Source organism: Leucoraja erinacea, chromosome 1, assembly GCF_028641065.1.
Source record: "Leucoraja erinacea ecotype New England chromosome 1, Leri_hhj_1, whole genome shotgun sequence".
In the NCBI taxonomy this organism is placed as follows: Eukaryota; Metazoa; Chordata; class Chondrichthyes; order Rajiformes; family Rajidae; genus Leucoraja; species Leucoraja erinaceus.
In genome coordinates this window covers 111,667,927-111,693,922 of record NC_073377.1, presented here as the reverse complement: position 1 = coordinate 111,693,922, position 25,996 = coordinate 111,667,927, and the positions used below count along the sequence as shown (strand labels likewise).

The window sequence follows — 25,996 nt, the reverse complement described above, 5'->3', positions numbered from 1 at the left end:
TCATGTTGCTTTTTTTTAGTATGGCTGGATGGTAATTTGTGGGTCATGTTGCTTTTTTTTAAGAATGGCTGGATGGTAATTTGAATTTCACTGTACCTTAATTGGTACATGTGACAATAAACGAACCTTGAAACCGCTCCAAAGCCTCCTCAGAGAAAACAAGCCCAGTATGTCCAGCTTTCCCTTATAGCTAATACATTCTAATCCATGTAGTGTTCTGATAAACCGCTCCAAAGCCTCCTCATCGTTGTTGTGGGGGTGGGGGTCTGTAGTGCACTCAATATCTCAAATGCAGTGTCACCAAAGTTTTATAAAGCTGCAACATAACCTCATCGATGTCCTGATATGTGATTAAATAAATAGGTAAGCAAAATAGGTTATCTTTAAGAAGCACAACTGAAAAATATATTTGTAAAGATGCCTTTATTCTACAACATTATAGCAGTTACACATGGAGAATTGCTTGGATGAGTAAGCAGTCTTGTTACTATTATACTTTTTTGGCAGAAAATGTACACATATAGATGTATATCTGTCTGTAATTTTAGACATATTCCATATCATTTTGGAATTATCTAGCGTCTATTTATTACACGTTATTCATCTCAAAGTGCTCTGCATTCTCATCTCAACAGGCATTCTGAATTTCCTATTTGATTTCTGGCGGTTTACTTTCATGGCTTTGAGTTTTGCTCTTCCCCACTCTGTTTTGTTAGGTTTAGAGATGCAGTGTGGAAACAGGGTTAGGTTTCAGTCACAGGGAGAACATACAAATTCCGTACAGACAGCACCCGTAGTCAGGATCAGACCCATATCTCTGGTGCTGTAAGGCAGCAACTCAACAGCTGTGCCTCTGCCTTGTCCTGTGAAATTATTTTAAAATTGCAAAGGCTTCTTCGCTTAAGCTTTCTGCAAGAAATATGGTAGCCAATATAGATAGATAGCCTTTTATTGTCATTCAGACCGAAGTCTGAACGAAATTGCAGCAGTCATACATATAATACCATACAATAAAACAACAATAAACACACATTAACATCCACCACAGTGAGTCCACCCAGCATCTCCTCACTGTGATGGAGGCAAAAGTCTTAGGTCGCAGTCTCTTCCCTCCTCTTCTCCCTCTGCGCTGGGGCGATATGTTGATATTTTTCTGTATAACCTAGCATTAATGTCACTATCCTTGGAAATCTTTACTCGGCACTTCATGTACAACATTTGTGACCAAAATTGTCTGCAGAATTTCAAATGCAATCTAAACACTAGCGATGGAAAGTTTAGCACAAGCACACTGCTGCTCATTTCCATTCCTCTAGAAATCGCTTGGAAATCCTATTTGCATTTTATTTAGTTTCTTTATTTTTGCATAACTGAAGTGTAATTTATCACTTGCTTAAATTTCCAACATGTTTGTTCTGCAAGTTAACTAATATCGTGTGATCTCGCAATTTTCCGTGAACCCAATTTAGTATTATCTGCAATTTTTTTTTTAACGTGGTTCTGATTCCATTATCTAAATTATTAATTCAAATCTTTCATTCTGAGATCAAGAAGGTAATGTCCCATAAGTAGATGTAACCAGAAGTCGCATAAAAAACCAGACTGACAATTGTCCCGTGTGTTACGGTGTAGCTGAATGCCAGCGATCTCCTGAGGTGACTCAAGTCTGTAGAATGATCCTGTCCCGAAACGTTGCCTAACCATGTTCTCTAGTGATGACCTGCTGAGTTACTCCAGCATTTTGAGTCGTCTCCTGAGGTCGATCTGCATCTCACTTATAGCCCCTAAGTCCACAACTACCAACAATAATCTATCACTCGGGTCTAAATCATTCCATTAAATACCATCTACTTTAGGGGGAAGGATATTGATTTGCACTGAAGAGATACTTCCTAACGTTGCACAAAATATGAGTTTAGGCCATTGAGTGATAACAGTTTAGTTTGGAGATGCGACATGGATACGAAATTTGGCCCACCAAGTCCAAGCTGACCATTGATCATCCATTCACACTAGTTCCATGTTATCCACATTTACATCCAACCTACACACTCAGAGCAATTTTCAGAGGCCAATTAACCGACAAACCCGCACGTCTTTTGGACTTGGAGAGAAACCAGAGCCCCTCATGTAAACAAGCATGTGCAAACTCCACACAGACAGCACCCGAGGTCAGGGTCAAACCCGGGTCTCTGGCTCTGTGAGGCAGCAGCTCTAGCAGCTTTACTTCAGCTTCATTCCTGGGAAAGATGCCAAGCTATCAGGTCCTTCACACACCTCCATTAGCTCAACATGTCCACCTCATCTACTGGAAGGAATTCCAAACCTTTAGAACTGCTTCCCTAACAGGCTAACAAATTAGAAACTCAAAGCTTGTATCTTTGAAATCTATAGCAATGATTACAAGATCAAGACAGGCGCTGGCAATTTAAAAACACTTGCTTGAAGAATGATACTGTCGTCCGTAAAACTGAAATCCAATAAAGTGGTGTAATCATTTCTCCGGAGAACTGATGCAGTAACATTACAGTAGAGTATTTGGTCTCCGCTCTATCCAGGCTGCGATTTGAGGGAGAGCTTCCACACGTTCTTTCAAGGCTAATAATGTCGGATAGCTATGCAAGTCGGCATTTAGATTGCTGAGGGTGATCGAACAGACAGCCCAGTGAAAATCTGCCCAGGTAACCTAGAAGTAAAAGTATTACTAAAACTACTTTTCGCAAACTTAAAGTATTTGAGCATTAGCAATCTTTAGACTTTAGAGATACAGTGCGGAAACAGGCCCTTCAGCCCACTGGGTCCACGCCGACCTTGTACACTTGCACTATCCTTCAGTCTAGGGACAAATTACAATTTTATCAAAGTCAATTAACCTACAAACTGTACACCTTTGCTTTGTGGGAGGAAACTAGAGCACCCTAAGAAACCCCACGTGGTCACAGGGAAAACATACAAACTCTGTACAGTCTGCACCCATCGTGAAGATGGAACTTGGGTTTCTAGCTCTGTAAGGCAGCAACTCCAAAGGGCCTGTCCCACTTTCACAACCTAATTCACGACCTCTGCCGAGTTTGCCCTTGACTCGTACTCGCACGTGGTCGTCACGAGGGCGGAGGAGGTCGTAGGTAGATCGTAGCAGGCCGTGACGCTAGTCGTAGGTACTCGTGGCATCAAGTAGGTTGGGCGTTTTTTCAACATGATGAAAAATGTCCACGAGTTAAAAAGGTTGTGAATTAGGTCATGAAAGTGGGACCGGCCCTTAAAGCTGCACTGCCCCCATTAAATTGTTGCCACAAATGATTGCCTCAGTCATTAAATTGTTTTCTCTGGAGCGCCAGAGGCTGATGAACTGTATAAAGTTATGAGAGGTATACATAGGGTACACAGTCAGAATCTTTTTTCCAAGTTTAGGGATGTGAAAGAATAAAGGGCACAGTTTATTCGTTAGTTATTTATTGTCGCATGTACCGAGGTACAGTGAAAAGTTTTTGTTGCGTGCTATCCAGTCAGTGTGAAGACTATACATGATTACAATCAAGGGGATCACAGTGTACAGAGATAAAGATTTAAAAGAGTGGAGTGATTGTAATATATGATAGCAAATCCACTTCTGGGAACAGCATGCAAAGTGTCGCTGGGCTTCTCCGCCATCTTGCAGAGGATTAAAAGTTTGAAGGTGAGAGGGCAAAGTGTGAGGCAGATGTGCAGGGCAATTTCTTTTTACAGAGAGTGGTGGGTGCCTGGAATGTGCTGCCAGGAATGGAGGTGGAGGCACGCATGAACCAAGATGACTTTGAAGAGGCTTTTGAGCCTCATAGAGTCATAGTCATAGAGTGTGGAAGCAGGTCCTTCGGCCCAATTTGGCCACTCCGACCATCATGCCTCAGCTACCTCCTCTGGCAGCTCGTTCCATACACCCTCTGTATGAAAATGTTACCCGTCAGGTTCCTATTAAAACTTTTCCCCCTCAACTTTAACCTATGTCCTCTGGTTTTTGATTCCCTTATTCTGGGCAAGAGACTGTGTGTGTTTACCCGATCTATAAGCATATGGGTATGCAGGGAATGGATCGCGTGCAGGCAGAGAGGATTTGTTTAATTTGGCATCATGTTCGGAATGGATATGCTGGGCTGAAGGGCCTGTTCCTGTGCTGCACTATTCTCCCAGCAAGTTCTATGTTCTGAAGCTCATTAGGTTATACTCACTGAGTCGCCAACAAACCAGTTTTGGTCCCCAAGGAGCTTGCTCAGACCATTCAGTAGTATAGGTATGTTGTTGGTGACAATATCTTCATTCATCTTTTGCTGGAAAGTAGAAAGTTGTTATCATTAGATGCAGGAAGATTGCTCCCGATGTTGGGGAAGTCCAGGACAAGGGGTCACAGCTTAAGGATAAGGGGGAAATCCTTTAAAACCGAGATGATAAGAACTTTTTTCACAAAGAGAGTGGTGAATCTCTGGAACTCTCTGCCACAGAGGGTAGTCGAGGCCAGTTCATTGGCTATATTTAAGAGGGAGTTAGATGTGGCCCTTGTGGCTAAAGGGATCAGAGGGTATGGAGAGAAGGCAGGTACGGGATACTGAGTTGGATGATCAGCCATGATCATATTGAATGGCGGTGCAGGCTCGAAGGGTCGAATGGCCTACTCCTGCACCTAATTTCTATGTTTCTATCATGCAAATAAACAACCAGCTTGGACTATAAATTAAATGCGATTTATTTACTCAATGGGCAAAGGTAATGTCTGAGCTGGAGGCATTGCAAGATCAGTTCCCAGTTTCCACTAGTGGGAGAGTCTAGGACCAAGGAGCACAGACGCAGAATAAATGGGCACATCTTTAGAAAGGTGAGGAGGAGTTTTTTTTGTCACAGGGTGGTCAATCTGTGGAATTCATTGCCACAGGTGCCTGAGGAGGCCAAGTCAATGGACATTTATAAGGTGAAAATTGGCAGGTTCTTGATTAATAAGTGTGCCAGGGGTTATGGGGAGAAGGCTGGAGTGTTAGAGAAAGATAGATCAGCCATGATTGAATGGCGGACTAGATTTGATGGGCTGAATGGCCTAATTCTCCTCCTATAACTTATGAAAATGAACATGAGACCAAAAGACATGACACAAGGCATGTGCCGAGACATTGAAAGGTTGGATGCTCAAACTAACTGAGGAGGTAGTCACAGAATAGGCTGCTGCATTCCTTTCTTAATAAGAAGGAGCTGATAGAACAATAAGAAGCCCCAGAGAGGTATCTCGAAGCAATGATCATGTAGGAGTCGGGCGGCAACATTACGGCACAGTGGAGCAGCTGGTAGAGTCAATGACTTGAGGTTCTGATCAAAACTTAATGAGTGAGTGAAGGTCTAAAGATGTGATGGGGGGGAGGGGACATTGTGGAGGTTAGGGCCACCCCTGCTAAGTTCTGCCAAGTGGTCCCATGGTACAAATTTGCAACAGTGAGGGCTGTATATTTTTTTCAACTACATGTTCACCAGCCACGATTTTCCGACAACGGGTGGCCCTTCATCTCCCGTAGCCTGGACAAAATTTCGAGAACACACTTCTCTCCCCACCCACCCCCCCCACTCCCCCCGGAACTCTCCCCGAAAATGTGGCGCCTAGGCCGGGTGAGGCGGCCAATCTCAACCTCATTGGGACTTCAGCGCCAATCGGCTGGAACTCGGGTCTGGCCGGAGCTAGCAGATCCATCCCATATCCGACTTCCGAGGCCGACTTTGCAGACCGGTGCCTTAGCCAATCAACGGCCCTGGCAGACGGTTCTGGTACCGTTTGACTCCTCTCGGAGGCCGTGACCTCTGTTGGTCGAGCAAAATGGATAATCCAGAAAGTCTCTGGATAAGTTTGCCGGAGAATCGGTGGTGGGCCTGTATTTCAGATAACCATGCCTTTCTGTTTGTGTCAGACCAGTTTTGATGCAGGGTTATTCCAGTATTAGATTAAATAGAGACACCTAATGTCGCCGATAAAAGTAAAAACAAATATTTTGGAGAGGTATCTGTGATGCGACGTAAAATTGACTAGAAGGAGGGAGATATTCTTTGAGAGTATCATTAGGTCCCACACAGGAGATACAGCAGGCAGTGAAGAAAGCATGCTGGCCTTCATAACGAGAGGATTTCAGTATAGGAGTAAAGTGGTCCTTCTCCAGTTGTACAGGGCCCTGGTGAGACCACATCTGGATTATTGTGTGCAGTTTTGGTCTCCTAATTTGAGGGAGGACATCCTTGCTATTGAGACAGTGCAGCGTAGGTTCATGAGGTTAATCCCTGGGATGGTGGGGCTGTCATATGTGGAAAGATTGGAAAGACTGTGCTTGTATTCACTGGAATTTAGAAAGTTGAGAGGGGATCTTATAGAAACGTATAAAATTATAAGGCTGGACAATCTCCATGCAGGAAAAATGTTCCCAATGATGGGGAAGTCCAGAACCAGGGACCACAGACCGAATAAAGGGGAGGCCATTTAAAATTTAGATGAGAAAAAGCGTTTTCACCCAGAGAGTTGTGAATTTGTGGAATTTTCTGCCACAGAAGGCAGTGGAGGCCGAATCATTGGATGGATTTAAAAGAGAGTTAGATAGAGCTCTTGGGGCTAGCAGGAATATAGGAAGAAGGCAGGCACTGGTTGTGGATGATCAGCCATGATCACAATGAATGGTGGTGCAGGCTCGATGGGCCAAATGGCCTCCTCCTGCACCTATTTTCTATGTTTCTATGTAAGTAATTAAAACATATTTTAGTAAAACAAAGTTGCCTCTCAGGTTTGCATTAAATCCTTTCCCTCTCACCTTAATCCAATGCCCTCTCATTCCTGTTTCCCCTACCGGAAGTAAAATACTGTGTATCTATTCCTTTCATGATTTTATACACCTCTATAAGATCAGGTCAATGGATGATGGGTAGTAGGTGAACACAGGCAAAGGAGTTTTTTGATAGGGAGATGGTTGGACAATGGCCAGAGATGAAAAGACAGAAGGTGTGAGAAAAAAGTTTGTAAAGTTGTGAATTGTGCATCTAGAGGAGCTTGAAGAGCCTCGCAGTGCAGGTATATGCAATGCACACAGATGAACATCATTGATTCATTGAATTTTTGCTTCTTATATTTATCTATCTATTATATATTAATCACATACGTAATTAATATATAATAGTGACCGCATGGGTTTGCTCTTGATGTTCCATTTGCCCCCCCCCCCCCCCCCCCCCCCCCCCCCCCCCCCACACATTCCAAAGATGTGTAGGTTTGCAAGTTAATTGACTACTATAAATTGTCCCTGGTGTGTAGGATAGAACTAGTGTATGGGTGATAATTGGCTGGTGTGGACTCAGTCGACCAAAGGACCTGTGTCTCAAAACTAAACTAAACATCCCCACTGTGCAGATTGAAAGTCAACATTTGAACATCAGCAGAAAAAGTGTCCTTTAATAATTTTGTTCTCAACATCAGTGGCATTGTGCAAAGTTCAAAGCTCAGTCTTACTTTAACAGCCTCGTTTTTCTCAGTCCAAGGAAACAGGTTCATGAAGTCATTTATTGTGTCCACAATGGCGTCCACTTGAGCTTGCTCTATACTGGTTTTCCCAGCTAGGCCTAAGAAAGAACGCCATCGATATTGGTTTATTATTGTCACGTGCATTGAGATACAGTGAAAAACTTTGCATGTTATTCCAGTCAAATCAATTCCTGTCCTCTACAATCTAGAATCTGCTTAAGGTCATAGAGTGTGGAAACAGGCCCTCCGGCTTAACTTGCCCCACGCCAACTAACAATGCCCCATCTGCACTAGGCTCACCTGCCTGCATTTGGCCCATATCAATCTAAATCTGTCCTATCCATGTACCTACAGTACATGTCTAAATATTCTTTAAACATTATGATTGTACCTTCCTTAACTGCCTCCTCTGGCAGCTTGTTACATATACTATCAACCTTTGTGTGAAAAAAGTTGCACCTTAGGTTCCTATTAATTCTTTCCCCCCCTTCACCTTACACCTATGCCCTCTGGTTCCCGATTCCCATACTCTGGGTAAAATACCTGTGAATTTACCCTATTAATTCCTCTCATGATCATACCGATCTCCATCAGATCACCACTCATCCTTTTGCGATCCTAGGAATAGAGTCCCAGCCTGCTCAACCCCTCTCGATACCTCAGGCCCTCAAGTCCTGGCAACATCCTTGTAAATAATTGGGTTCTTTGAATATGTGTCCGTGTCAACGAGATCACATTGTACATTCCACGCTGCTGCATCAACACATCAATACAGGTGGTGAAGGAGAAAAGATAAACACCTGATTCTCTGGCCAGGAACCTCGCGATGGCAGTGCTCTGGTTCAGTTCAATTTCATCCATCTTCAGAATCGGAAGCTGTTTAAACAGCAGAGCTGGAATATAAGTCACACACACCAGTTAAATCCATTCTCTCCATCATCAAGATATTGGACACTATATCATACACACTGGTCTGTCACGTCATCTTTTAAACTAGAGTAATATGGCCAGCTGGAGCTGGGACTGTGTAAAATGGCACCACAATCTGTCGGCTCTTGCATATGTACTCAGTGGGTTGTTTCTACGCATGGGGTACTCAATCAGTGATTATCGCACTGATCTACATGCAAAAGATTTATTTCACTCTACCACCTATCTATATATTACTAAAACTCTCATCTTGACCACTTCCTCTCTGCATTATAATTAAATTTTTGCAAAAATGATCCCCCATAGCGCTATGATTTTTTGCCACCTTACTCACCATTCTCCTCTGCTGCAAGTCAGATAGGTTTTGTTCCGATTGGTGAAATAGTACAAAAGTTATAAAGGTTTTGAAGGTTCCCCCCCCCCCCCACACATCCCCCCCCCCTCCCCCACCCCCCCCCCCTCACGCCCCCCCTCCCCCACAGCCCCCTGTCCCCACACACACCCCCTCCTCCCCATCCCCCCACACCCCCTCCTCCCCATCCCCATCCCCCCCACCCACCCCCCCCCCCTCCCCCCCACACACACCCTCCCCCACACAGGTGTGCACCCCGAGTCCCCAGAGGGGCACGGGGAAGAGAGGTGGGTGAGGGGAGATTTTGCCTAATGTTCATAATGTTTTTCCTCATTTTGTCAGTATTTTGCTATTGTATTAATGGTGTTGAGGGCAACAAGAGTGCGCTGTACATGATGATGTTACAAATCTGTAATATGGTTTAATGATATATCTCACCTGTTCCAAAACCAATATACTTGAATGAAACCACACAGTTGTACAACCAAGGCAAATTTGACTTTAAAATTTGGTATGCATAACGAGATGGGATAAAACAGCTTTTCTATCCACTACATTATGTTGTTGAGAAAGCTATCCACTCTGTCTCAAACACTACATCAGCACATAGCCCATTGCTTAGTTTAGAGATACAGCATGGAATCAGGCCCTTCGGCCAACCGAGTCTGCAATGACCGGCGATCACCCCGTACACTAGCACTATCCTATACACTAGGGACAATTTACAGAAGCCAATTAACCTCTGAAAAAGGGTTTCGGCCCGAAACTTTGCATATTTCCTTTGCTCCATAGATGCTGTCTCACCGGCTGAGTTTCTCCAGCGCTTTTGTCTACCTTCGATTTTCCAGCATCTGCAGTTCCTTCATGAACATTGCCTCCAAACCTGCACGGCTTTGGAATGTGGGAGGAAACCTGGAGCACCCGGAGAAAACCCATGCAGTCACAGGGAAAACGTAGAAACTTTGAACAGACTGTACCCCTAGTCAGGATCGACCCCTGGTCTCTGATGCTGAAAGGCAGCGGCTCGACCATTGTGCCACTATGCCACCTCATAGCCTTGTACATCATGGTGAATCAGCTGCCCAGATATGTTTAAAATGATAGGAGTGTACCCAGTGCTTTTATTATACACATGCTCCTTCCGTTTTTTACATGGAAGCTATGGGCTTGAAAAACACTGCGTAAAGCAAAAAGTGCTTAAATCAAACATACTCCAAGAACCCCACACGACTAAGCTGCCAATTGAAATAAATAAGAGTAAATCACATTATACAACATTATAAATCTATCCCATCCATCTATACAATGTTTTCCCTCAAAAGCATGATGCTAACCGTCAAAATATTAAACAGAGAAAATTCCCCACTTATGTTCTGTAATTTAAAAAATATATCCCAAAGGCAGATACATTTGAACATATAAACATGTGCACAGTCGCACAGCAGGAGAGTTGCTGCCTTACAGCACCAGAGACCAGGGTTCCATCCTGACTACGAGTGCCATCTGTATGGAGTTTGTACATTCCCCCTGTGACCTCATGGGTGTTCTCCGGGTGCTCTGGTTTCATCGCACACTCCAAAGATGTGAAGGTTTGTCGATTAATTGGCTTCTGTAAATTGTCCCTAGTGTGGAGGATAGAACTAGTGCGTGAGTGAATGCGGTCGGCACGAACTCGATGGGCCAAATGGCCTGTTTCTGCGCTGTATCTAAACTAGTATAACCTGATAGGTGCAGGCAATCATATGAGAATTTTTTCTGCTGAGCAAAACTGTACTTACAAGATAACTTTGAAAGCTGATGTGTGTGTTTACCAGGCATAAATTTAAGCATGTCATTCTGAAAATAGGAGCACATTAACTTCGATAGTAATTCGACAATCGCGTTATTCTAGAAGTGCTGGGTTGTAAGATATATAAATATTGATTTCTCTAATTTTGCATTCCCTCTCTCTCCATCCTTCCCCCACCCTAGTTGCCCTTCTAGTTTCAGCTCAGATCCCTCCTCCTTCTTCGCCAACAATAGACCATTCATAACATCATGCAAGAGAGGAGTAGAATTAGGCCATTCGGCCCATCAATTCTCTCCGCCATTCAATCGTGGCTGATCTATCTCTCTCTCCCAACCCCATTCTCCTGCCTTCTCCCCATAACCTCGGACACCGTACTAATTATGAACCAGGTAATCTCTGCCTTAAATATATATATAATTTCTATGTTTCTATTCAGCCTGTGGCAAACAATTCCACAGATTCACCACCCTCTGACTAAGGAAATTCCTCCAGTTCTCCTTCCAAAAAGAACGTCCTTTAATTCTGAGGCTTGAAGCTCTAGTCATAGACTCTCTCATTAGTGGAAACATCCTCTCCACATCCACTCTATCCAAGCCTTTCACTATTCTGTATGTCTCAATGAGGTGTCCCCTCATTCTTCTAAACTCAAGCGAATAAAGGCCCAGTGCCATCTAACGCTCATCATAGTTTAACTTACTCGTTCCTGGGATCATTTGTGTAAACCTCCTCTGGATCCTCTCCAGAGCCAGCACATCCTTCCTCAGATATGGTGCCCACACTTTGGCCATCGCTGCCGACTTTGATTTGTTTTGTACCTTTTCATACCTCTAGTTTCCCTCTCCCCTGACTGTCTGAATAAGGGTCTCGACCCGAAACATCACCTACTCCTTTTCTCCAGAAATGCTGCCTGCCCACTGAGTAACTCCAGCGTTTTGTGCCTATCCAGAGCTATATTTGTGTTCCTTTGGTAGATAGAACTTGATTCACAAGGTGGGAATGTCAACAACTATAGGGCACAGCTTTCAGGTGAGAGAGGCAAAGTTTAAAGAAGATAGAGCAAGTGGGACCCGTTGGGTCCCGTCCCCTCAACGCGCAGAGAGGGAGGGGGTAGAGTTTGACAGGTGAGGGGGCGCATCGTCACAGGGGAGGGCTGGATCCCGAACGCAATAATCCCTCTCCCGACTGCAAAACGCACCCGTTCCCTACCCGTTGTCCCCACGGGAGGCAGAGAGGGAGCGTGAGGGGGGTAGAGAGGCAGGGGGGTAGTGTTTGAGGGGACATGGATATGCAGGGAATGGAGGGATGTAAATCAAATGCAGAGAAGATAAGTTTATCTTTATTCGTTGGAGCTCAGGAGGCTGAGAGATGATCTTTTGGAGGTGTTAACTTTATGAGGGGAATAGATATGGTGAATGCACAGTTGTTTATCCAGAGTAAGGAAATCAAGAACTAGAGGATATAGGTTTAAGATGAGAGAGGCAAGATCTAATAGGAATTTGAGGAGTAGCTTTTTCACACAGTGGGTGGTGAGTGCATGGAACAGGTTGCCAGAGGAGGTAGTTGAGGCAGGTACCATAACAACATTTAAATGGCATTCAGTTAGATATATGATTAGGAAAGTTTTTGAGGAACATGGGTCATATGAGGCAAATGGGATTGGGTTAGGGCATGTTGGTTGGCATGAACGAGATGGGATGAAGGGCCTGTTTCCGTGCAGCATGACTCTATGACCCTGACTGCCCCACTTCCTTTGTCACAATAGAACGGGACAGAGAGGCACAATAAGGATTGCTTCATCTGCTTTGAAGTGTTTCACCATAAAAAGCATTACATCAATGCGTCTTTCTTGAATTCCTTCCGATGTCACAATTGTAAAGTGCAGTAAATGTTACTTACTTGGTTTTAAGTTGGCCCATACTGATCTTTCAATTGTGTCGTCTTCATAGTCTATCCCACTGTATGCAAAAATGTAACGAGCTGTTTCCGCTCTCCCTCTCAATTTGAAGTATGTCAGTTTATAGTTTGGCATCTTAAAACCTATCAGGGATTGCAATGTGAAAATGTTAAACATAGCACAGTACAGGAGGAGAGAGAGAGAGAGAGAGAGAGAGAGAGAGAGAGAGAGAGAGAGAGAGAGAGAGAGAGAGAGAGAGAGAGAGAGAGAGAGAGAGAGAGAGAGAGAGAGAGAGAGAGAGAGAGAGAGAGAGAGAGAGAGAGAGAGAGAGAGAGAGAGAGAGAGAGAGAGAGAGAGAGAGAGAGAGAGAGAGAGAGAGAGAGAGAGAGAGAGAGAGAGAGCTGTGTGTGTATATATTTTAATTCATATTGTTTTAATTTATCATATTGTTCATAGAACACTGTTTACATATTCTGTGGTGCCGTTGTAGGTAAGATTTTTGTCCTGTTAGAGATATATGACAATAAAACACTCTTGATTCTTGATCCATATCCCTCCATTCCCTGCATATCCTCGTGCCTTTCAAAATTCTTTTAAATGTCAATATCATTTCTACCTCCACCACTGCCCCAGGCACCCACAACATATCGCCTTTAAACTTTCTCTTCTCTCCTTAAAGCTATGCTCTCTAGTCTTTGACATCTCCATGCTGGGATAAAAGTCCTGACTGTCTACTAAAGGAACACAAAGATAGTTCTGATATTCTGTCAACAAAAGACAGTATAATCAAATGTTATGCCAAAAAGCTAGATACTCAGGTCTATGATCGATTATACCCAATGCGATTATATTCAGAACAACACAGGATATGCATTTTCTGTGCATTTTCTACTCAGCTCTGCTGCTTAAGAATTCCTCAACACATTTAAGAAGCTTTTGTTGGGTTATGTACACTTTTTAAGATTTATAAGATTAAGAAAGTTACTCAATTTTCAAGCCTTTTCACATTCTTAAAGTGAAAAGATTTTTTTTTAATGATCACGTTGGATTAGGTTTGTGATAATTTCTACAGGGAAGATTGAGGAATTGTGTAACCAAAGCATTTATGACATTTAATGAATTTTAGAGTAGTTTATGTTCAGAAACTATTTATTAAGGTTCTGGGTGTAGTCCAGAATGAAAGGGTTTAACAGCCTTTGGGTGTTTCACAGGCAGTAATTCTGCAAAATCACTTGTACAAATCTAGGCCATAAAAGCACACCAACACCATCACTTCCTTGGAACGCTTAGGACGTTTGGCCATGTCCCCAAAAACTCTCACTAACTTCTACAGATATGTCGTATAAAGCATTTTATTGGGATGCATCACAGTCTGGTTTTGGAACAACTCCTTCCGAGACCACAAAATATTGTAGAGTATTGTGGACGCAGCCCAGACCATTACGCAAACCAACCTCCCTTGACGCTGCCTCGGCAAGGCCACCAGCATAATCGAGGTCACCTCCTCTTCTTCCCTCTCCCATCTTCAAATCCAGTGTTAAAACACATTTGTACTCCCTGGCTTTTGTCCATGCCTGAGGCTTTGCTTCTGTTTTTGGTGTTTTTGATGTTTCTTTATTTTACATGTCTTTTCCTACTATTTCTTTTGATTGTTATTTTTGGTGTGTATTAACTTTTTGGTCAATGATTAGTGATGTACAGCACTTTGTTGCAACTATGTTTGTTTTTAAAGTGCTCTATAAATAAAATTATTATTATTATTATTATTATTATTATTATTATTATTATCAGGCAAGAGGCACGGAAGTGTGAAAACGCACACCTCCAGATTCAGGGACAGTTTCTTCCCACCTGTTATCAGGCAACTGAACCATCCTATCACCAAATAGTGAGCTGTCCTGAGTTGCCATCAACCTCATTAGAGACCCCTGGACTATACAGTGCATTCAGAAAGTATTCGGGCCCCTTCACTTTTTCCACATTTTGTTACGTCTTATACAGCCTTATTTTAAGATGGATTAAAAAATATTCCATCAATCTACACACAATACGCCAGAATGAAGAAGCGAAAACAGGTGTTTAGTAATGTTTGCAAAGTAATTTAAAAGAAATAACTGAAATATCACATTTACATAAGTATTCAGACCCTTTGCTATGACTCAAAATTGTATTGGACAGGATTGTGTCGAGATAAGAAGGATATAAAACAATTTCTGCAGCATTGCAGGACCCGAAGAGCACAGTGGCCTCCGTCATTCTTAAATGGAAGAACTTTGGAACCACTCTTTATAGAGCTGTCCGCCTGGCCAAACTGAGCAATCGGAGGAGAAGGGCCTTGGTCAGGGAAGTGACCTAGAACCCGATATTCACTCTGACAGAGCTCCAGAGTTCCTCTGTGGAGATGGGAGAACCTTCCAGAGGGATTGTCGGGCAGGAGGTACAGAAACCTGAAGTCCCACACCACCAGGGTCAGAAACATCTCTTTCATCATGGTTCATGAACCATAATCATAATTATCATAATCATACTTTATTAGCCACGTATGTTTTGCAACATATGAGGAATTTGATTTACCATACAGTCATACCATTAAAGAGCAACAAAACACACAAAATACATTTGAACATAAACATCCACCACAGTGACTCCTCCACATTCCTCACTGTGATGGAAGGCGAAAAAAGTTCAACCTCTTCCCTTCTTTGTTCTCCCGCGGTCGGGGGCCTCGAGCCTTCCGTGAGGTCAAGCAAGGTTTTTGAACTTAAGATAAACACAGAATGCTGGAATTCTTGAACCCACATGCACAACACTAATCCTGCTAGTAAATACAAAGAATTGCAGATGCTAGTTTATACCAAAGATAGAAACAAAGTGCTGGAGTAACTCAGCAGATCAGGAAGTATCTCTGGAAAAAAAGGATGGGTGACGTTTCGGGTCAGGACCCTTCTTCAGACATCTTCTTCCTGACCCGAAACGTCGCCCATCCTTTTTTTCCATAGACGCTGCCTGACCTGCAGATTTAGTCCATGACTTTGTGTCTATCAACCCTAATCCTAGCTCGGCAACGGAGCACATCAGTGCAGCTCTTGGACCACTTGTTTTCTCATTATGGTTTGAACTAATAGTTATTTTTTTGTACAGATTTATTTTTCATTGTCCTGTAGTACATATAATTTATATATTTGGGCATTATCTGAATCCATGACCCTGTGTTCTGCGACAAGAACGATTTTCATTGTACCTAAACATCATTGTTCTTATGCATATGGCAATGAACTTGACTTAACTTGAAGAACATAATGATGTGATTACAACAGCCTACTACACATGATCATTTTAATTGGTGAGATCCAAATTCAATAAAGCCTGAAGTTCAGTGCATAGAAAGGTTCCGACCAAAAAATTGCCTGTTCATTAAGGGTGGCACAGCAGTAATGTAACATTTTAACATGAACATCCACCACAGTAACTCCTCCACACTCCTCACTGTGATGGAAGGCGAAAAAAAGTTCAATCTCTCCGTTCTTTGTGTCAGAGTCCCAGCTTCACTCTTACAGTGCCAGAGACCCGGGTTCAATCCTGACTACAGGTGCGGTTTGCGCAGAGTTTGTACGTTCTCTCTGAGACCGCGTGGGTTTTATCCGGGTGCCCAGGTTTCCTCCCACACTCCAAAGATGTTTTGGTTTGTAGGTTAATTAGCTTGATATAATTGAAAATTGTCCCTAGTGTGTGTAGGATAGTGTTAGTGTGCAGGGATCGGTGGTTGGCGCAGACATGTTTGGCCGAAGGTCCTGTTTCCACGCTGTATCTCTAAACTAAACTAAATTGCCTGTTCATTCCCTCCATAGATGCTGTCGACATGTGGTGTTCCTCCAGCCCATTGTGTTTTGCTTGAGTTTGAGACATCTGCAGTGTCTCCTGTATACCCAGAAAAACCCACTGACGGAGAAGATCCATCAAAAAGATCTATCATTGTACCTGTATCAAAAAATGCCTCCCCAGCTTGTCTGAATGACTACCGTCCGGTGGCCCTCACCTCGGTAGTAATGAAATGCTTTGAGAGGTTGGTCAAGAACCACATCTGCGCCTTCCTCCCTCGCAACATGGACCCGTTACAATTCGCATCCCGTCCTATCAGATTCATGGACGATGCGGTCTCCCAGGTTCTGCACACCGCTCTCTCTCATCTTGACAGCCAGAAGGGGGGTTACGTGAGGATGCTGTTCATTGACCAGTTCAGCCTTCAACATGATAGTCCCCACCAGACTTGTTGAGAAGCTGCTGGAATTGGGGCTCAACACCCCCCTGTGTGCCTGGGTTCCTGGACTTTCTCACCACCAGACCCCAGGTAGTCAAGATGGGAGGAAATACATCCTCACCCTGATCACAGGATCCCCCCAGGGTTGCATCCTCAGCCGCCTATTGTACTCCCTGTACACACATGACTGTGTGGCCAGGTTCAGCTCCAACTCCATAATCAAGTTTGCTGATGACACTGTGGTGGTGGGCCTGATCTCCGACAAAAATGAGAAGGCCTACCGGGAGGAGGTGGCTGATCTGGCACTCTGGTGTCAGGACAACAGCCTCCTCTTGAATATCATAAAAACTATGGAGCTGATTGTGGACTTAGGAACGGCACAACATCCGAGGATGTACACGCCACTGGAGATAAATGGGGCTACTGTGGACAGTGTGCGCTGCTTTAAATACCTGGGAGTCCATGGACAACACACGCTGCCTCACTGGTGAGTTAAGGGCCTGTCCCACTTGGCCGTCATTTGCGCGTAATTTAAGCGGCATTGTTTATGAATCACGCACGTGATGCGCGCATGATGTGCATTACATGGGCAAGGTGCGTGATGACATAGGCAATGACACATGGCCGCGCGCAGCGTCGCAGGATTTTGTGATGTACAAAATCTTTGCGCGCCTTCTGCGTGACCCGCAAATGACGGCCAAGTGGGACATGTCCTTAAGGTAAGGCAGCGCCTTTACCACCTCAGGCAGCTGAGGAAATTCAGAGTCTCTCTGAGGATCTTTCAGTTCTTCTTCTCTGGGGCTGTAGAAAGCATCTTGTCCGGCAACATCACAATCTGGTTTGGGAACTGCTCTGCCCAGGAGAAGAAGGCTCTGCAGAGAGTAGTGCGTTCGGCTGAACACACTATGGGAACTACACACGCCCTCCTGCAGGACCTATACACCAGGAGGTGCAGATCCAGAGCCAGCAACATTATGGGGGACCCCTTCCACCCCAGCAACGGACTGTTCCAGCTGCTACGGTCAGGCAAACGCCTCCACTGTCATGCTGTTGAAACTGAGAGGATGAGACGGAGTTTCTTCCCAGAGGCCATTAGGTCTGTAAACTCTTATCTCACCAGGGACTAATTTACTGTTGTGTTGTGTCTTTTTAAAATTGCTGGGGGTTTTCTAATATGTAAATACTGATCCTGTTCTATTCTGTTCTGTAGTTTTTGCACAATCCGCAGGCTTTGCCACTTTCCTTTCACTGCACATCTTGTATGTGTATGTGACAAATAAACTTGACTTGACTTGACGAAGGAAGCTGTTCCTGAGCAGATTATTTGCAGTAATAACATTAAACTATTAAAACATGTGACATCGCGTTTCAAACAGAGATCTGAACTTCTTGATGAGTGCGGGTGGGTGCCAGGGGTTATGGGGAGAAGACAGAAGAATGGTGTTGAGAGGAAAAGATAGATCAGCCATGATTGAATGGCGGTGTAGACATGATGGGCTGAATGGCCTAATTCTGCCACCATAATATATGAACTTTGATAGATAGATAGATAGATAGATAGATAGATAGATAGATAGATAGATAGATAGATAGATAGATAGATAGATAGATAGATATAGATAGATAGATAGATAGCCTTTTATTGTCATTCAGACCGAAGTCTGAACGAAATTGCAGCAGTCATACATATAATACAATACAATAAAACAACAATAAACACATATTAACATCCACTTATATAACAACTTATAAACTAGTGCGGGTTAAAATCACTAACATGCAAATTGTTAACAAATCAACCCTGACTGCATTCGCCACACCATGTAACAATTCCTTTTAATCCACTTTCATACTTACCCACTCTTTGATATCTGTGCTGTACAACCTTTGCTCAGTTCCCTTGTATCGAAAGGTGCTGAAATCAAAGTAGATCAGATCGGATTCCAGACTTCAGACTGTTCTATCAAGTCAGGACCGTGGTCTCCCAGCTAGCTAACGTCTCTTGTCACCCTCCCCTCAGTACTCTTCAGATACTCTTTCCTCCGTGAGGTAAGCCACACAGCTGCTCCAAGTGGGAAGGGGGCGGAACCACAAACAAGGATGTGCCCAGCTAATTCTGAAACCTGAGCACGACAAGTCAAAGTGGAATGAAACGAATCAATGGTTCAACAGTTCAATGGTTTCTTTATCATCACGTCTACCCAAGCATAGTGAAATACTTCCATACACATCAGCAAGACTATCTCCGTATATAAGCACAATCCCCTGGTTAGTACAGAATGTACAGAATCACATTTTTTCAGATTTAACTTTTAATGTCATTGTGCAGTGTACAGTACAAAGACAATGAAATGCAGTTAGCATCTCCCTAGAAGAGCGACATAGCATATGAGCAATAAATAAATCTATTTACGTGCATACAGTCATAGTATTTTTCTTCCTGGTGGGAGGAGTGTCCGGTGGGGTGGGGTGGGGTGACTGGAAATCACCGAGGTACAGTGTTGATTAGTGTAACAGCTGCATGGAAGAAGCTGTTCCTGGACCTGCTGGTCCAGCAACGGAGAGACCTGTAGTGACTCCCGGATGGTAGGAATAGCCGACTGAGTCCAAATGCAAGAGTCGCTATTTTTGCACCATTTTACAGTCCTAGCTTCAGTTGGCCACAGAGGCCCGTTGCAGCCATCGCCTCCATTCCAGTTGTCCCGGCAACCGTCGTCCCTCTCCTTGCCCGGTCACCTTCAGCCCTTGTTCCCCAGGGGGCGCCTCCTTGAGGGCGATGAAGGTAAGACGCCACCCCCCCTGTTCTTCTTCTCCTTTTTGTACAGCATCAGCCACCCTCCATTCTCCTCTGCGATTCCCGGTCTTCAGGGGTGAGCGGGAGCTGGGCTCGGAGGCTTCCCTCTCCGGGCTGGTTCCAGGTACTGCGGCGGGCGAGCCAGGCCTGCCGTGCGGGTGCGGCTGCGGCTCGCCGGGAAACCTTCTCACCACATGCGGCACGCAGAGAGACCCGGAAGTGAAAATAACCAACCATCTAATCTAGCAATGTTACAAAATTTTGAGATTTAAAAAATCAAGCCTGCAATTTATCCCATCAGATAAAGCATAAAAAGAAGTTTAATTTGACACCTAATTCACTTTCATATCTTCAGTATTAAAAAAGTTATGGCCATTTTCATACTCGGAAATTAGCATCTTGTTCCCTATTGATTTTCCATTGACTTAACACTCAGTTTGCGAGTGGGATTTTCTGGAACGCGATGGTTTGGAACGTTGCCATTGTGGTGCATTTGAAGCCCATATCAGCATGAAAGATACTGTGGGTTTGAATGGGCCCCCAAGTCACGTACTCGCAACTTAAAATTTTGAATAAAGGGATCTTAAGAAGCACTTTTTTAAATGTAAAAATAAACAACCTACCTTGCCTTGTCCCCTACATAAGATCCGTCCCGTTGTCGGCGTTTGTGGCTTTAGAGGATGATTTTTAATCTACTCTAACAATTAAATAACCCAATTTAGTTTAAAAATAGCTGCAGCAAACTAATGTCGCAGCGATTTTTCGTCAGCAACTAAGTAGGCTGAACAACCTCGATTTCAATAGCCTAGAGAAAATTGCGTTTTAAACCCGCCCCCCTCTCAAAGGCGCGAAAGTCGCGCACACGGGCAGCGACAGAACTGCAGCGCCGCTGATGGTAAGTTTTGCAACATACCTATCTAATCTACCTCAAAATACTGCAGCTGTGGAAATCTGAATGAATGGCATTAAAAGATGCAGCATGGAAACAGGCCCTTCAGCCCACATAGTCCAGGCCAACCAGTAATCTCACGTTCACATTAGTTCTATGTTATCCCATTTAATCATCCATTCCCTGCACACTAGGAGGAATATTACAGAGAACAATAAACCAAACCGCACTTATTTGAGATGTGGGAGGAAACCCATAAGCTAAAAAAAACTCCTGAGGAAAGTTCAAAGAGTTTTCATTAAAATCCCAGAGATTTTTGGAGGATGCATTTCCTCCACTGTCATGAAGGTTACAAAGCTGATGACTCATCAGTCAGAGTATCGAGTATAGCCGTTGGAAGGTCATGTTACAGTTGTACAAGAAGACATTGGTGAGGTTGTATTCAGTTTTGGCCACTCTGTTATAGGAAAGATGTTGTTAAGCTGTAACGGGTGCAGAGAAGATTTACGAAGATGTTCAAATCCCAATACAGTCAGTAAAAATATTTGTTTCCTCATGTCATGGAGTTGTCATACAGCATGGAAACAGGTCCTTCGGCCCGACTTGCCCACGCAGACCAACATGCCCCATCTTCAATACTCCCCCACCTGCCTGTGTTTGCCCATATCCCTCTAAACCTGTCCTATCCATATCCCTATCCAAATGCTTTTTAAACATTGTGATAGTACCTGCCTCAACTACCTCCTCTGTTAGCTGGTTCCATATACATACCACACTTGATATAAAATAGTTGCACCTCAGGTTCCCCCCTCACCTTAAACCTATGCCTTATGGTTCTTGATTCCCCTACTCTGGCTAAAAGACTGTGTGTTTACCTGATCTATTCCTCTCATGATCCTCTTCACCTCTACAACATCGCCCTTCATCCTCCTGTGCTCCAAGGAATAAAGTCCTAGCCTGCTCAACCTCTCCCTGTAGCTCAGGCCCTCGAGTCCTGGCAACATCCTCTTAAATGTTCTCTGCACTCTCATCCAGGTTAACAACATCTTCCCTATAAGATGGTGATCAAAAACTGAACACAATACTGTAAACGTGGCCTCGCCAATGGACTTTTTTTCTTTTTTTTTTTTTAAATCGCCAATGGACTATGATAAGAACATTTGTAAAAAGCGGTTTTTGGTGTAAATGAGCCAATTATATGGCCGGGTTTGAATTGTATCTTCCAGGAAACGAGATCAATCAGATAATTTCAGAAAGAATACAAACAAGGCGACTGAACTTTTGACATTGTTCCATCTGCTTTACTTCCATGTATTATTCTAACTTGGCAGTGTCTCTGGGTTTCTGCGGCAACAGACGGGATGCGAGGATGGTGTGCTGCCTTCCTGGTGCCAGGATCCAGGATGTCACGGACAGAGTGCAGAAAATCCTCAAGGGCGAAGGTGAACATCCGGAAGTGGTAGTGCATGTCGGCACAAACGATGTCGGAAAGAAGGGGATGAATATTCTGCAGCGTGACTTTAGAGAGCTCGGAAAAATGTTGAAAAGCAGGACCTCCAGGGTTGTTATCTCCGGTTTGCTTCCAGTTCCCCGTGCTGGCGAGAGCAGGAACAGGGAGATACGGGACCTGAACGTGTGGCTGAGGAACTGGTGCACGGGGCAGGGATTTAGATTCTTAGATCACTGGGATCTGTTTTGGGGTAAGGGGGAACTGTACAAAAGGGACGGATTGCATCTTAACAGGTGTGGGACCAGCATTCTGGCAGGCAGGTTTGCCACTGCTACACGGGTGGCTTTAAACTGAATAAGGGGGGTGGGGTGTTGAATGGGACAGTGGAGGATGGAGTTAAAGGGAAAGGGTTTCTTAAATGTGTGAGCGTAGAGACCGAAGGGTGTAAAATGAGGGTAGAAGAAATAGGTAGCAAGGTGAAAAGTAAAAGTGGCAGGCAGACAAAACCAGGGCAAAAATCAAAAAGGGCCACTTTTCAACATAATTGTGTAAGGGGTAAGAGTGTTGTAAAAACAAGCCTGAAGGCTTTGTGTCTCAATGCAAGGAGCATTCGTAATAAGGTGGATGAGTTGAATGTGCAGATAGCTATTAATGACTATGATATAGTTGGGATCACGGAGACATGGCTCCAGGGTGACCAAGGCTGGGAGCTGAACATCCAGGGATATTCAATATTCAGGAGGGATAGACAGAAAGGAAAAGGAGGTGGGGTAGCGTTACTGATTAGAGAGGGGATTAATGCAATGGAAAGGAAGGACATTAGTTTGGAGGATGTGGAATCGGTATGGGTAGAGCTGCGAAACACTAAGGGGCAGAAAACGCTGGTGGGTGTTGTGTACAGGCCACCTAACAGTAGTAATGAAGTTGGAGATGGTATCAAACAGGAAATTAGAAATGCGTGCGACAAAGGCAAAACGGTTATAATGGGTGACTTCAATCTACATATAGATTGGGTGAATCAAATTGGCAGGGGTGCTGAGGAAGAGGATTTCTTGGAATGTATGCGGGATAGTTATCTAAATCAACATGTAGAGGAACCAACGAGAGAGCAGGCTATTTTAGACTGGGTATTGAGTAATGAGGAAGGGTTAGTTAGCAATCTTGTTGTACGTGCCCCCTTGGGCAAGAGTGACCATAATATGGTTGAGTTCTTCATTAGGATGGAGAGTGACATTGTTAATTCAGAAACAATGGTTCTGAACTTAAAGAAAGGTAACTTTGAGGGTATGAGACGTGAATTGGCCAAGATTGACTGGCAATTAATTCTAAAAGGGTTGACGGTGGATATGCAATGGAAGACATTTAAAGACTGCATGGATGAACTACAAAAATTGTTCATCCCAGTTTGGCAAAAGAATAAATCAGGGAAGGTAGTACATCCATGGATAACAAGGGAAATCAGGGATAGTATCAAAGCGAAGGATGATGCGTACAAATTAGCCAGAAAAAGCAGCATACCGGAGGACTGGGAGAAATTCAAAGACCAGCAGAGGAGGACAAAGGGCTTAATTAGGAAAGGAAAAATAGAATATGAAAGAAAACTGGCAGGGAACATAAAAACTGACTGCAAAAGTTTTTATAGATATGTGAAAAGAAAGAGATTAGTTAAAACAAATGTAGGTCCCTTGCAGTCAGAAACAGGGGAGTTGATCATGGGGAACAAGGATATGGCGGACCAATTGAATAACTACTTTGGTTCCGTCTTCACTAAGGAAGACATAAATAATTTGCCGGAAATAGCAGGGGACCGCGGATCAAAGGAGTTGGAGGAATTGAGTGAAATCCAGGTTAGCCGGGAAGTGGTGTTGGGTAAATTGAATGGATTAAAGGCCGATAAATCCCCAGGGCCAGATAGGATGCATCCCAGAGTACTTAAAGAAGTAGCTCCAGAAATAGTGGATGCATTAGTAATAATCTTTCAAAACTCTTTAGATTCTGGAGTAGTTCCTGAAGATTGGCGGGTAGCAAACGTAACCCCACTTTTTAAGAAGGGAGGGAGAGAGAAAATGGGGAATTACAGACCAGTTAGTCTAACATCGGTAGTGGGGAAATTGCTAGAGTCAGTTATTAAAGATGGAATAGCAGCACATTTGGAAAGTGGTGAAATCATTGGACAAAGTCAGCATGGATTTACGAAAGGTAAATCATGTCTGACGAATCTTATAGAATTTTTCGAGGATGTAACTAGTAGCGTGGATAGGGGAGAACCAGTGGATGTGGTGTATCTGGACTTCCAGAAGGCTTTCGACAAGGTCCCACATAAGAAATTAGTATACAAACTTAAAGCACAAGGAATTGGGGGTTCAGTATTGATGTGGATAGAGAACTGGCTGGCAAACAGGAAGCAAAGAGTAGGAGTAAACGGGTCCTTTTCACAATGGCAGGCAGTGACTAGTGGGGTACCCCAAGGCTCAGTACTGGGACCCCAGCTATTTACAATATATATTAATGATCTGGATGAGGGAATTGAAGGCAATATCTCCAAGTTTGCGGATGACACTAAGCTGGGGGGCAGTGTTAGCTGTGAGGAGGATGCTAGGAGACTGCAGGGTGACTTGGATAGGCTGGGTGAGTGGGCAAATGTTTGGCAGATGCAGTATAATGTGGATAAATGTGAGGTTATCCATTTTGGTGGCAAAAATAGGAAAGCAGACTATTATCTAAATGGTGGCCGATTGGGAAAGGGGGAGATGCATCGAGACCTGGGTGTCATGGTACACCAGTCATTGAAGGTAGGCATGCAGGTGCAGCAGGCAGTAAAGAAAGCGAATGGTATGTTAGCTTTCATTGCAAAAGGATTTGAGTATAGGAGCAGAGAAGTTCTACTGCAGTTGTACAGGGTCTTGGTGAGACCACACCTGGAGTATTGCGTACAGTTTTGGTCTCCAAATCTGAGGAAGGACATTATTGCCATAGAGGGAGTGCAGAGACGGTTCACCAGACTGATTCCTGGGATGTCAGGACTGTCTTATGAAGAAAGACTGGATAGACTTGGTTTATACTCTCTAGAATTTAGAAGATTGAGAGGGGATCTTATAGAAACTTACAAAATTCTTAAGGGGTTGGACAGACTAGATGCAGGAAGATTGTTCCCGATGTTAGGGAAGTCCAGGACAAGGGGTCACAGCTTAAGGAAAAAGGGGAAATCCTTTAAAACCGAGATGAGAAGAACTTTTTTCACGCAGAGAGTGGTGAATCTCTGGAACTCTCTGCCACAGAGGGTAGTTGAGGCCAGTTCATTGGCTATATTTAAGAGGGAGTTAGATGTGGCCCTTGTGGCTAAGGGGATCAGGGGGTATGGAGAGAAGGCAGGTACGGGATACTGAGTTGGATGATCAGCCATGATCATATTGAATGGCGGTGCAGGCTCGAAGGGCCGAATGGCCTACTCCTGCACCTAATTTCTATGTTCTATGTTCTATGTTCTATGTTTCTGCTCAAAATCCTGGAACTCCCTCTCTTCATAAGTTTGTGTGTTCGTGTGTCCCGGGGTACCGCGTGCGCAGCGGGAGTGTCCCGGGGAGCCACGCGGGCCCGATCCACCCGCTGGACAACTGTGCCACCGCCAACCAGAACGACAACTGAAGACCCGACTCGCCCCACAGGCCTCCCAGGGGATAGCGGTGAAGCCTGTCCGGGCGGCAAGGCCTGTCCGGGTGGCGGCAATGGGAGCCTCGATGTCAGCGGGGCCTCGCGGTCGATGAGCGTGAGGGGGGGAGGGGAAGATAATGGGGACCCGGCATGGGGGGGACCGCCATGAGGGACAGTGGGAGAACTAAGGGGGACCCAGGGGGGGGGGGGGGGGGGGGGGGGGTAGGGGGCAACACTCTAGTTTGGAATCGTCTGCCCAGGGGATAAGCCTGCGTTTTTGTTCCGGTGAAGGCTCTGTGCACACGGCAGCCACCCAACAGTCGCTTGTCCTTTTTGTTTTGTTTTCACTTTTAATTTCAAGTTTTTGTGTACCTTGTGTGTTGTGACTGTCAGCAGACCAATTTCCCTCCGGGGATGAATAATCGTATCGTATTGTGTCGTATAAGACATAGGAGCAGAATTAGGCCATTCCACTCTCAGGC

The 25,996-nt window shown here is 44.3% G+C and overlaps 1 protein-coding gene across 1 annotated transcript; it reads right to left on the bottom strand.

Annotated features, from left to right (window-relative positions):
• Positions 1–935: 935 nt before the first annotated feature.
• Positions 936–18,794, bottom strand: LOC129700792 (hematopoietic prostaglandin D synthase-like). The gene is made up of 6 exons (XM_055641496.1): positions 18,588–18,794; positions 12,475–12,615; positions 8,308–8,400; positions 7,496–7,605; positions 4,206–4,304; positions 936–2,686 (listed from the first exon to the last, which is right to left on the bottom strand). The coding sequence occupies exons 2-6, from the start codon at positions 12,605–12,607 to the stop codon at positions 2,525–2,527; spliced, it is 597 nt and encodes a 198-aa protein (XP_055497471.1). The 5' UTR covers positions 12,608–12,615; positions 18,588–18,794; the 3' UTR covers positions 936–2,524.
• Positions 18,795–25,996: the final 7,202 nt, after the last annotated feature.

Coding starts and splice junctions, on each gene's coding strand:
- LOC129700792 (XM_055641496.1), bottom strand. CDS start 12,607: ATGCCAAACTATAAACTGACATACTTCAAATTGAGAGGGAGAGCGGAA. Junction 8,401..12,474: donor ATGGGCCAACTTAAAACCAA/GTAAGTAACATT, acceptor CTTATATTCCAG/CTCTGCTGTTTAAACAGCTT. Junction 7,606..8,307: donor GTTCCTGGCCAGAGAATCAG/GTGTTTATCTTT, acceptor GTTCTTTCTTAG/GCCTAGCTGGGAAAACCAGT.